Source organism: Oryctolagus cuniculus, chromosome 12 (assembly GCF_051225735.1).
Source record: "Oryctolagus cuniculus isolate XC-2025 breed Fujian yellow rabbit chromosome 12, ASM5122573v1, whole genome shotgun sequence".
NCBI classification, from domain to species: Eukaryota; Metazoa; Chordata; class Mammalia; order Lagomorpha; family Leporidae; genus Oryctolagus; species Oryctolagus cuniculus.
Window position 1 is genome coordinate 17,258,540 of NC_142878.1, and position 13,141 is coordinate 17,271,680.

The 13,141-nt window shown below is 39.8% G+C and overlaps 1 protein-coding gene across 2 annotated transcripts in view; it reads right to left on the reverse strand.

The window, feature by feature from the left end:
• HERC2 (HECT and RLD domain containing E3 ubiquitin protein ligase 2) overlaps window positions 1–13,141 on the reverse strand; it is a 231,075-nt gene that overhangs the window by 54,920 nt on the left and 163,014 nt on the right. For both annotated transcript variants that reach the window (XM_051822208.3, XM_051822209.3), the window contains exons 57-65: window positions 12,719–12,830; window positions 7,220–7,301; window positions 6,970–7,113; window positions 5,141–5,231; window positions 4,690–4,867; window positions 4,434–4,515; window positions 4,179–4,350; window positions 3,247–3,391; window positions 1,241–1,466 (exon numbers count right to left, since the gene is read on the reverse strand). In XM_051822208.3, coding sequence (XP_051678168.3) covers window positions 1,241–1,466; window positions 3,247–3,391; window positions 4,179–4,350; window positions 4,434–4,515; window positions 4,690–4,867; window positions 5,141–5,231; window positions 6,970–7,113; window positions 7,220–7,301; window positions 12,719–12,830 — 1,232 coding nt within the window. The remainder of the gene's footprint in view (window positions 1–1,240; window positions 1,467–3,246; window positions 3,392–4,178; window positions 4,351–4,433; window positions 4,516–4,689; window positions 4,868–5,140; window positions 5,232–6,969; window positions 7,114–7,219; window positions 7,302–12,718; window positions 12,831–13,141) is intronic.

Genomic DNA, 13,141 nt, shown 5'->3' on the forward strand with positions numbered 1-13,141 from the left:
TTTTTTTTTAATTAACCTGTGAAGAGAATGAAAAGATCAACACTGAGAGAAAATATCTGTAAATTATATACTGCCAAAGATTTGTATCTGGAATCTACAAGGAACTTTCAAACTCAGTAAGAAAATAATCAGCCTAATTTTAAATACAAGCAAAAGAATTTAACAGACCTTCACCAAAAAAGGTATCTGGATGGTAAGCAAGGTGCTGGACATTAGTCACTAAATGGAAATTAAAACCCCAAAAGATACCACTATATATCTATCAGAATAACTAAATCTAAAGGCTAAACATATCATGTGTTGGCAAAAAGTGTGTAAGAGTAAAATAATCACTTTGCAAAACACTGTGTAGGTATCTAAAGAAGCTAAACATAACACCGATTATATGATCTAACCATTCCTCTCCTAAGAATTTACCCAAAACAAATGTAACCAATTTTTATTTGTAAAGTCAAAATAACACAAATGTTCATCAACACATGAAGGATGAACAAACTACAGCCTATTCATAAGTGAGGTAATATTCAACAAAAAAAAGAATGAACTTTTGATAGATGCAACACAGATGAGTCTCAATGCTGAGAAAGGTAAGATAAAAAATATACTCCTAAATTTGTATATTTGAAATATATAAAATCTCTTCACCTTATGTAAATAAAAAATTATTTAAAAAGGAATATAGACTGTATAATTCCATTTCTATAAAATTCTAAAACATGCAGAACGGTCAGGGAGAGAAAGCAAGTCAGTGGTTATGGGAGGCCAGGGAAGGGGAGTTAAGAGCAGAAGGGAGGGGCTGAGAAGTGCAGAAGGAAACCTCGAGTGGTGGATGTGCTCATTCTCTTCATTGTGGTGATGCTTTCACAGCTGTGCATATACTTCAAAGTTGATCAAACTGTACACTTCAAATAGGTACAGTCTGTTTTATGCCTATTATATCAAAATAAATCTGCTAAAAAATACAAAGCTCTGCACTAGCCTATAATAAGAAACTTCTCTGCACACAGAGGCAACACTACCAGAATTAATCCAGTCATGAATGAGGGAATCTTCATTATACTTTCTTGAAAGATCTCCATTTTAGCATGTATAAGTTGCGTTGAGAGTGTACCATAATTCTACTATTCAGTGTTGTAAGCACAGCATTACACCTTCCAATCTGTTGGCATAACTAAACAAACCTAGAATGTTACAGTAACCTACAGAAAGATCTGAGAAGACACAAATCTATCTATGTTACCCAAATAGGAAGCACCCAAAGGGTCTCGTGCAGTCTGGAAGAGGACAGGCTCATGAACAGACGGCGTGGCCACATCTACCGTTGTCCATGCCACACTATGCGATGACCCACACGCCACCCGTGTGATCTTCTGGCCTTCTAAGCCTTGCACGAGTGTGGGCTTTCTATTCACTGTGGTCGTGCCGTTGCCCTGCTGACCATGGTCATTATCACCCCAAGCATACACCTGTTCAGGAAAAAAAAGAATCAACAACGATTTCAACATTTCATATCATTTTCTTTAAATTTATCCGAAAACACTTAAAGTATGTGCCATGTGGGGTGGGAATTTGGCACGGTGGCTAAGACACTGGTTAAGATGCCCACACCCCATATCGGAGTGCCTGGGTTCAAGTCCTAGCTTCCTGCTAATGCAGATGCTGGGAGGCAGCACTGCTCAGGTGGGAGCTGCCAGCTGTGTGGAAGACCTAGGCGGAGTTCACCATTCCCAGTTCCCGGCTTTGACCTGGTCTGGCCCAACCATTACAGGCATTTGGAGAATGAATCAGCAGATGAGAGAACTCTGTTTCTCTCTCTGAAATTTTATGTGTGTATATGTGTGTTTGTGTGTGTGTGTGTGTGTCAGAGAGAGAGAGAGCAAGCACATGAAAGAATCGAGCTCTTAAAAGTAGAAACAAACTATTTTACACAGTGACTACAATTCCAAGAAAAATTTAAGCAGGACAATGCTTGCCAGTGACTAATTAATGAGTGTTTACTTAATCCAATAATTCACCTATTTGGTTTTGTTATACAAGTAGGGAGGGTCTCCTCTTCAAGAGCAACAATATTTTTCCTTTATTTTGCAAATAAAAAAAACAATTTTAAAAAACCAATTTACTCATTTTACTTCTTGGCCTTATAGAATTACAGAACATACTTTATTTTTAATTCAGTTTTATTTAAAAAAAAGTTTGTAAGTTGTTTTCATAAATGAATTTTAAAATATGAGCCAGTCATTATATACACATCTCAAATCAGTAGATTGAGTAATACTTTTAAGTATTAACTTTCTGAAATGAAGTATGGAGGCAGACATTTAGGCTAGTGGTTAAGAGAGCAGTTAAGAAGTCCACATCCCACATCAGAGTAGCCAGGTTTGACACCCAGGTCCGACTTCCGATTCCTGGTTCCGGCTAATGCAGCACCTGGGAGGCAGTGGTGACGGCTCGAGTTATTGGGTCCCTGACAACCACGTGGGAGACCTGCATTGAGTTCCTGGCTCCCACAGCCATTATGGATATAAGGAAAGTGGATCACTGGAAGGGAGTTTTTCTCTCTCTTGCTCACTCTTTCTCTTTCTGCCTCAAAGATAAGAAATTCTCTCCAAAAATAAGTATGTATCTCTCCTACTAGCTATCAATTCTCTACAGTAAAATATTGCTAAAACCTTAACAGTAGGAGCACCTCCAATGACAATCTTTTCACATGGACTTTAGAGTAAGAATGACCCTTTCCCAAATGCCTCCCCTAACCTGTGCATAAGAGAGAAGATATTCCAATTAAACAAAATGGATACTGTCCCACCCCGATGGTATTTCAAATACTATGACTCATCTTATTTCATCAAGAATTACTATTTCAAGGAGACACTGTTTGGTGCGTCTGTTAAACCACCATTTGAGATGCCCAGTCCCATATAGAAATGCTGCGTTCAGGTACTGACTCTACCTCCAATTCTAGCTTCCTGCTAACAGGTACCACGGGTGGAGGCAGGTGAGAGCCCAAGCACCTAGGTCCCTGCCACCCATACGGGAGACCCAGCCTGAGTTAGGGCTCCTGGCTTTGGCCCAGCTGTTGCAGGTATTTAGGAAGTGAACAGATGACAGGAGATGTCTATATCTGTAAGTCTTTCTCTGTCTTTCAAAAAAATAAAGTATTTTTTAAATGAAGTTTCTACAAGACAAGGGCCATATCATGACCACCCTGTTAGGATACAGCTGCTGCGAGGCCACTTGCAGCCTTACCTGCCCCGAGTCCGTGACTGCCAGACAGTGCAGGGCACCAACAGCCACGTGCACAATCTTCTTCCCCCTCAGTCCTTCCACCACCTGTGGTTTCCGCACATGCACATCAGAGCCATGGCCCAGTCTGAAGTAGTCCCCTTTCCCCCTGAGAAAAGCACAACAGTGCAAGTATTACTGTAAGTTATGGTCTGGCTATGCCACAAAAAAAAAAAAAAAAAAAAAAAAAAATTCATTGCCTCACATCTTCTAGAGCCAGCTCAGTGATAACATCACACACAGCACCCAAGGTCTTGGAACTTACATTGTAAAATCATTCACCACTAATTCAGTAATGCTGCTAGCAAGCGCTTTAATTCTATAATATGTCCTTTATATTTCAGTTACTATATATGTTTTCATATAGCTACTGAAAACAAGACATACAACTACAAATGCCGCTCCAAAGTCTACCTGGTCTAGGTCCTTCACAAGCTGCCTCTGGTCAGACCGCTGGCAACGAGGCCCAACACAGCATCTAAGGTAGGTCTAGGTGCCCACGCCTTTGCACTTTAATAACAAAAGCATTCACAAGACATACACGTGAACTTTTTAAGGATCAAAGGATTCAGAAGTCTGTTTTGCTCCCATGTTCTCATTAAATTTCAGGTATGATAACAAAGTGGAAGAAACCCTTTACATAAACCTCACCCAATGTACAAGAAAAGTAAATGGACTAAAATTTCTCTAGTGTTCATTTCCAAATAAACCAGTTACAAAGGGAAACATCTTCCTGTAATACTCTCATTAAACCCAATAAATAAAAGGACAAAGATGCCTGGGTGAGTAAGAACATAACAGCTCACAATCACCCCAGGCTACGTGCAGGGTGAGCTGGGGCTTCCTGAACACCTCCGGCAAGCTGGACATCCTGGTGATAGGTGGAGGTTACGTACCATGTCCAAACCACTCCTGACTTGGTAAGAGCCAAAGAGAACTGAGCTCCACACTCAATCTGGCACACGCCTTGTCCATTTAGTCTCTCAATGTTCTGGGGAATGTTACAGCCTTCACTTCCTCCCCGGCCCAGTTTTCCAAAGTCACCATCACCCCAAGAAAATACCAAACCTAGATTTAGAAAAACATACTTTAGGCCAGCGCCTCATAACATCCCTACCCAACCCAAAACTTATCATCAGCACAGCGCCTACCTTCATCGGTCAGAGCCAGCGTCTGTGCATCTCTGCTTCCACAGGCCACCTGGATTACTCTGTGACCGAGAAGGACTTTCACCTGTTCAATTACAAATTTAAAAACAAAATCAAGCACAGGCACTGAGAAAGCAACGGAAATTTTTCCACAGACAGAAAGCCAAGAATGCACATGTCTCTATGTATTTTCCTAGCCTCAAAGCTTATCTTCTCTCGAAATCAGCGGAGAGTAAGCAACAAAAATGTGTATAATCACCATCTTGGGCTTTAGCTGTGTTGTATTATCCCCATGTCCCAATCGGCCATACTCTCCAAGGCCCCAGGTATACAGTTCTCCGCTGGATGTGAGGGCCGCGCTGTGTGAACTCCCACAGGCAATGTCCCGGATCCGCTTGGTTTTCAGGGCCTCTATCAGCCTTGGCTTGTCACAGTTCCTAAAATAAGATTAAATCCTTTTAAGAAAGGAAAAAAAATCTACATTGACCTACCTTTGGTCAACAAAAAGTCTGCAGATCAATTTATCTTTCAAACCTTAGAATACGTAAGGAAAAATTACATTCATCCATATAAAATATATACATTTTAAATTTCTTAAAAGCCCATTTCCATAAATAACCCATGCTATTTTAATTTCCTGCAAAATAACTACCAAAAAGCATTCATCATTATCATCAGTAACAGATGCTTACTGAAGAAAATATTCTTACATTCTGCTGAAGTGGCCGAGTTTTCCATCATCTCCTTCACCCCAGGAAAACACTTTCCCATCAACAGTTAAAGCTGTAGCGTGCCGGCCACCTGAAACATTCAGAAATGCATGGGTTGGCAAAGGGCACTGCACAAAAAGTTCACAGCCCATTTTGCCTGGCATGCAGCATGTACTCAAATAATATGTGTCAAATGAGTAAATGAGATCAACATTGAAGTTAAGCTTTCTGGATGACATACATGAAAAATAACTGAACTTTAAAAAAAATAAATGAACTTTAATTAAACTACAAATTTCAACTTGAGAATTCTACTTGCAAAGAACAGGGACAATAATACTCATGAGTAACAGGCTCCTATTGTGTCAAATGTGTAAAAGATCAAAATCTAGATAGACAAAGTAAAAATAAGTGCAATTGTGATCAGAAACAGTCAAATACAACAGCAATTTAAGCTTTTGAGAAAAGCACCCCAACAGTGGAACTACTAAGTACCATGATTTGCAAATAAGGCGTTAAACTCACACTTCCCAAAACAGATCAGCTGAGGTTCTTTCCCCAACATGGGATCTTCTCCCACTCTACATACCTCATGTAGGATCAAATACATGACTTCTTATACATCAGAGCCCCTGCCAGCTCCTGGGCTCTGAGATCAGTGTGGCAGACAGGGTTCTTAGTTCCCGACATTCATTCTCCCCTCTTCTGAGAAGTCACAGAAAGAAGGTTTTCGGGGGCTGGCAATGTAGTGCAGCAGACTAAGCTGCCACCTGCAATGCTAGCGCTAGCATCCCATGCGGATACCAGTTAGAGGGGCTATTCCACTTTCAATTCAGCATCCTGATAACGTGCCTCGGAAAGCAGCAGAAGACTGCCTAAGTCCTTGCCCCTGCACCCCCGTGGGAGACCATGATGGAGTTCCAGACTCCTGACCTCAGACTGGCCCAACCCCAGCCATTGCAACAATTTGGAGAGTGAACCAGCAGATGAAAGATCTCTTTCTCTCTCTCTCTCTCTCTGACTCTCACTCTGTAACTCTTTCAAATAAATAAATAAATGAAGAGGAGGGAGGAGGGAAGAGGAGAATAAATGATCAGGCTTCTGGTCTCACGATGAGCTGCATGGGTTGGAGGACAGGCTGTGTAGAGCTGCCCTCTTCCTCTTGCCCTAGGCCTTGAACTTTTCCCACAAAGATGGACAGAAAGAACCAGCAATCCTCATGGACACAGAGCTCCACATGGGCCCAGACCTCACCTCCAGAAGAGCAAATAAAACTTTATCTTGTCTGACCTAACCCTATGCAGTACAAGCATGAACTGAGTTTTATATACCTAATTCAGTTCCATTCCTCAGAGGCCTAGCACACAGCTTCAAAATAATACTCAATTAAGGTCCTCTAAATTGAAGAGTGTAGACATTTTTAAGGATATTTCTCATCGCTGGGGTTCAAAGAAACTTTTGGGAATCTGATGGAAGTTACCAACTCTTTTTCCAGAAAAATGTCACCTATTTAAATGTAGAACTTTATGACTTCATGGATGCTGTGGACCTGAGAGCCTGGTTACAAACCACAAACCCCATCCTTGAGGGTACATTCCCATGCCTGAAATGCCAACAACTTCTGGGCTCCAGAAAAATCTCATTTAGTAGCAATAATTAAGTTCTAGACCACCCAGAGTTGCACATTATCTAATTTTTATTCCTATTAAGTAAAAACCTGAAAAACAATGCATAAACACTTCAGAAAGTTATTTAAGGGTCTTAGTTATTTGTAGAGTAGAAACAACATGCTTACTACACACGAGTGTTGACACTGAACTTGTTTGTACCTGAGTGAACAGCCACCTTCTTGACAACATAGCTGCTAAGGGCTGTGATCTGCCTTGGGATAGGCACCGTCCCACTGGAAATGCCAAGCCCCAGCCGGCCATTGGTGGCTTCTCCACAGGCATAGACCTTCCCCTCCACAGTCACTGCAAAGAACAAGAGCCAGGAGAGGTCTCACTTTTAACAACATAAAGACTAATTTTTACGTGCCAAGAATAATTAAAAATTATTTTAATAATAGACTTATCATACCTGCAAATAAACTTTTAGAACCACCAGCCACCTGCACCACGTTCAGAGCAGACAGAGTCTCAGAGAATGACGGTACTTTGATCTAGAATAGGGTTTTTTTAAAAAGCAGAGAAAGAAAAAAGATCATCTTTATAGTTTTAAAATCTCAAGCAACCTTACTAGATGACACAAGGAATCTTTGGTTATATTAAACAAAGAACTTCTTATCTCTTAGAGGCACACATTGAAGTATTTTATGGATAAAACGACACATTGAAATTTTAAAATAAATCAAATTTAGGGGAGGGGTAGGTAATAAACTCACACTCAGCTGCTAGTAACTTTTTAAGCTGGTACCAGAGACATGAGTGCCCATACCTTATTTTTCTATTTGGAAATATTTAACATTTAACATTTTCTTAATGAAAAAAGAAAAAAAAAACATACACAACATAAAGATAAAAGCAAACATCTGGTAAATTATTATTCCAAATCATGTCCTGTTCTTTTGCTCTTTTTTTTTTTTTTTTTCAATTTGAGAGCTAGAGTTAGACAGAAAGAAGGAGAGACAGAGAGATCTTCCATCCTCTGGTTCACTTCCCATATGGCCACAACAGCCGGTGCTAGGCTGACTGGAAGCCAGGAGCCAGGAGCTTCTTCTGGTTCTCCCACATGGATACAGGGCCCAAGCACTTGGGCCATCTTCTACTGCTTTCCCACACCACAAGCAGAGAGCTGGATCAGAAGAGAAGCGGCTGGTACATGAACCTGCGCCCATATGGGATGCTGGCACCGCAGGTAGAGGCTTAACCACCATGCCACAGAGCTGGCCCCGTTCTGTTCATTTTATCTGATTCTGAGTCAAACATCTCTAAGAAATTAAATGCTTAAATTTCCCATCAGGTAGATGAGTGTGATTTAATTTAAAATCCTTGAGGGTGGCATTATGGCATAATGGGCTAAGCCACAGCCTGAGATGCCAGTGTCCATATAAACACTGGTTCAAGTCCTGGTTGCTTCACTTCCAATCCAGCTAATGTGCCTGAGAAAGCACTGGAAGACGGCCCAAGCATTTGAGCCCCTTTCTCCCAAAGGAGAGACCTGGATGAAATTCTGGGATCTTGACTTCATCTTGTCCCAGCCCCAGCCATCACAGCCATTTGAGGAGTGAACCAGCTAATGGAAGATATTTCTCTCTCTCTCTCTCTCTCTCTCTCTCTCTGTGTGTGTGTGTCTATTCCTCTCTCTCTAACACTGCCTTTCAAATAAAATAAAATAAATCTTTAAAAAAAATCCTTAGAACCTTTGTCTAAGAAACTTTCATGATTCTGTGTATAAGAAATTATTATATTGGCACTACTACAATGAAGAAAGGAATTTCATCACAGCTGTGCAGACTGGCACTGTCCCTTGGGAAGACTCCAAGTGTGACAGCAGGCAGGGTCCCAGCTTCCAACACAGCCAGCGCCTCAGCGCTACTGCCCTTGCCCACTCCCAAAATGGAGGTCAGAAGCCTTCAAACACAATGTAACTCAAGGTTGCTCAAATACAGACAAAAATTAGCTGTACTTTGACAGAAAAAAGTTCAAATAAATGAGCTCTAACTTTATTTCTCATTTATCAACAGTGCAGGTAAGTAGGGAACTTATGATGGAGAATACTAAAGGGAGGTAAACATGCTCATCTGAAAAGAGAAACTGTCTGCGGGTACTGAAATGTGAAAGAATCTGTCGTGGCTCCTCAGACTAGAAACACTGAGTAATGTAGGTGGCACTGAATTCAGCTCCAGATCAAATGCATCATTTGTTATAGAGACTCTTTTTAAAAATCTGATCTTTTTCTTCTACACAACTTCAAATTCTTTACAAATTAACCTTTTATCCAATTACCTATAGGATTAAGTATGTCAACAGTAGAGAAGCTATGACACAGCTTCCCATGGTTTCATGACTTATTAACATGTTAAATGAGAACATGAAGGGCTGTACCTATAACAAGTTCCTCAAAGATTATGACAAGTGTAGGCCCATGCATCTGTGTGATTTGTTTGGTTCTCTGTGCTCAAAAGGCATTCTCTCTATAGAGATTATTTCACACCAGAGTAATCTGGGGTCAGAAATCACATCTAGCTCATCTTCATACCTTTATGGCCTTTTTACACATCATTTTGTACAAAGCAAGTAAAAATTTTCACTGTATTAAAGGCAAAATAAATACAGTCTACAATTTTCACCAATGCACTTGTCACATCTTTTCAAAAGTTGATTTTTTGGGGCCGGTGCTATAGTAGTAGGCTAAGCACCTGCCTGCTGTGCCAGCATCCCATATAGGTACGGGATGGAAGTCCCAGCTGCTCCGCTTCTGATCCAGCTCCCTGCTCATGGTCTGGGTAAGCAGTAGAAGATGGTCCAAGTGCTTGGGCCCCTATACCTACGTGGGAGACTCTGAATAAGTCTGTCTCTCTGTAACTCTGCCTTTCTCTCTTAAAAAAAAAATGTTATTTTCTACCTTATAAAACAATAATATAACTTTACCTAAACACGCTATTTTTCCAAGGATAGAAAGGTTTGTTTTGTTCTGTTTTGTTTGGAGATTTATTTATTTGAAAGGCAGAGTTAGAGGCAGAGGCAGAGGCAGAGGCAGAGAGCGATCTTCCATCCACTGGTCACTCCCCAAATGGCCACAACGGCCGGAGCTGGGCCTATCAGAAGCCGGGGGCCAGGCACTTCTTCTGGGTCTCCCAGGCAGGTACAGGGACCCAAACACGTGGGCCATCTTCCGCTGCTTTCCCAGGTTATAGCAGAGTTGGATCAGAAGAAAAGCAAGTAGAACTTGAACTGGCACCCATACAGGGTGCTGACATTACAGACGGCAGCTTTACCCATTGTGACACAGTGCTGGCCCCTGGATGAAAACTTTTAAGAAATTGAATTTGATAATGTCTGTTAGTTCACATAAAGAATTATTTCATTACATCTCAAAGTTTTTTTGCCTTTTTTCATACTACCTGTTGAACTGTTAGAACAGAGCTAATAGTATGTGTATAAAATTAACTGAAAATAGATCTCAATAAAAAATAGGAATAGGAGAGGGAGGAGAAAAAGGGGTGTGAATATAAGTGGGAGGGTGGGTACAGTAGTGAGAAGAATCACTATGTTCCTAAAGTTTGAATTCCTCAAAAAAAAGATTTCTCACAAAAAAAAGTAGAAAAAAATTACTTTCAAAAGTTAATTTAAAATTCAGCATAGCAGAGGCTCAGCTCAGTCCGCGGAACTGTAGCCACCCTTTGTGCCATCCTTGCTCTTCCGGCTGACAACATGTTCCACGTCCTGCTTGGATTTAACTTTTGGCACTGTGGTTGGAATTATCTGGCTCAGCACTGTGACATACCAAAGTTAGCTAAAAAGCTTGAAGAAATTAACAAGCACTTGGATGCTAGAAAGAAATCCCCCAGTTCATGAGACTGACGCCAGCATTGCCTTCTGGATACAGTGATTCTATCTTTATCTCTCCAACTTCAGCGACTTTCTTATTTGCCTGGACCCTGTGTTGCCTCAGAAAAAATGAGGTCAGAAGTTAAGAACTACCCTTACATTTATAGCATCCTTGCGCTTTCTCTTGTCCTCCTTCCAGCTGTTTGGGAGGTCCTAAGGCTGAAATTATGGTGCTAAATTAGTAAAAATGACCTTTAATTAGTAGTCTCCCCCTTATTCTTTAGAACTTCTACTACCTTTGGTCAAAAGAAAAATTGATGACTTTTGTATAGCTGATAAGATAGATACAAATAATACTCATTTTACAGCTTAGCAGTTACAATGGGTCCTTTATAAATATCTATTGCTACACTTTGTTGTTTTGAAGTAATTAATATCTAGAAGCCACTTTTTGATGAATTATCCATTTACTTTATACTATAAGGAAGCTCCATACTTGATAATTTAGCCAGTAAATTAATTTATTATTCATTAACTGAGGAATTATATTCTAAGAATCCTGTCAGGAATATTCAAAATAATGGTCTTTGTCTCAGAGTTCAGTCTGTTTAGTACGTAAGTTTTCCCTAGTGATGTATTTGATCTCACATGTCTCTCAAAAGAATGACGGTCGGGAATACAGGTGCATTTGATATTACATGATAGATAAGTGAAAAGCTGTCTAAAGAAAATTTTATGCCTTTTCATATTAAAAAAGTATAAGTACTTTCTAATTTTATAGTATTATAACAAAAATGGGGGTCCAAATACATCATAGAATCAGCTTCTCAAGAAGAATTTCTGTTTCTCCCTACAATTTCTGGTTTATTCTGAAATCAGAAATTGCTCTGGTGATTTGTCGAATATCAAGTTATCAGTCTATTTTTTTAATTAAACAAATTTGAATAGTTGACTTTCCCCATAGGTCAAGATACGAAAGTTGTTTTGTGCAAACAGCCTCTCCCACTCCTGTTTCCTGGCTCCTCTTCCTCAGGAAGACACTGGAAGCAGTTTCCCATGTGCTTCTGAGAAACAGTCTGTGCCTAAACAGGTGGGAACAACCATAAATAAAATCTGATCCTTGCCTTTTTATTTTTTTAATGGAGATCATTCCATGTCAGTATGTAAGGAACAAGGAGTCCTTTGTTGGCTGCATTAGAGTCTGTTGAATGGATATACCACAAGTTGTTTAACATGCTCTTGGTGAATGTTTCAGCTGTTCTTTTGCTCTTACAATGACAACCTTAAACTTACAGTTAGTATACATATCAATGCAAGAGTATACCTACAAGATAAAATCCCATGCTTGTATTGAATGTAAATACCCATTTCATCGGGGCTTTGTTTCAGAGGGCTTACTGGGCAGCTTCACTGATATTTGCCATTTCTAATGTAGCGACAAGCTCGAACAATTATATAGAAACACCTGTTTTTCAGTGATGGCACTTATGCTGTATGTAATTATAAAATAAAGATTTTGCTTCTCTTTGAAAACATGGATCTTTCATACATGAAGATAAATTTTATCTTTGTCATGGCTGTCTTTGTTTGTGTGACAGATTAGGATGACATTAAAGTTTGGCTTCTTACTAACAGTGTGATAATAGTCAAGTGGCTTATTCTTTCTGAAACTATTGCATTATCTCTAAGATGTAGACATAATACCTACATACCTTATAGAGGTTGTCATGAGAAATGATTAAGGTAATATATGTGATATGTTGCTTTGCATATTATCCAATAAATAATAGATACTCATCTGAAAAGAAAATTCAACATAGGGTGTCTCCGAAAAGTTAATGGAAATGCATATTATGAAAAAAATTATGCCTGAATTACAATATTTTTGCACCAAAGTGAACTTATGTTTTAATTCCATTTTTCCATGAACTTTTTGAAGTCCCCTTGTATAGAAGATAAAATTATTACAAAACTTCAAAAGAGGTTTGGCTGCTGCTGAGCCCCTGGCAGACAAAGGCACCAGGGAACTCTTCTTCAGTCACATCGAGACAGGTGATGCAGGAACTTCAGCCTGGAGGGGAGATACCTTAGAGCCTTTCAGGCCGCCCAGCTGGTCCTTGTCATTCAGTCCCCACACAAACACTTTGGTTCTTATTGTAGCTGCTGACTCCAGCCCTCCAGCCTTCTTTCTAATAAGGCTAACCAACAGGAAAAAAAAAAAAGAGAGAGAGAGAAATAGAGATTATTTGGCATAAAATACTTTGAAACTAAAGAAGAAAGCAACCTTAAGCATTCAAACCTTGCTGGTTACTATAAGAAAGTGACTTTTATTTTCATGCAATAACCTTCCAAGTATGTACAGGAGTAAGTGGTCCAGAAGGTCAAAATTTCTAGACACCAACATGCCACCCAAGGATTTAATTTTAGCTTTTCATTTTTTGACAGATTTTTCTATGATACACTATGTATCTTCTTTTTCTTAAAAAAAAAATTTTATTTGAGAGGCAGA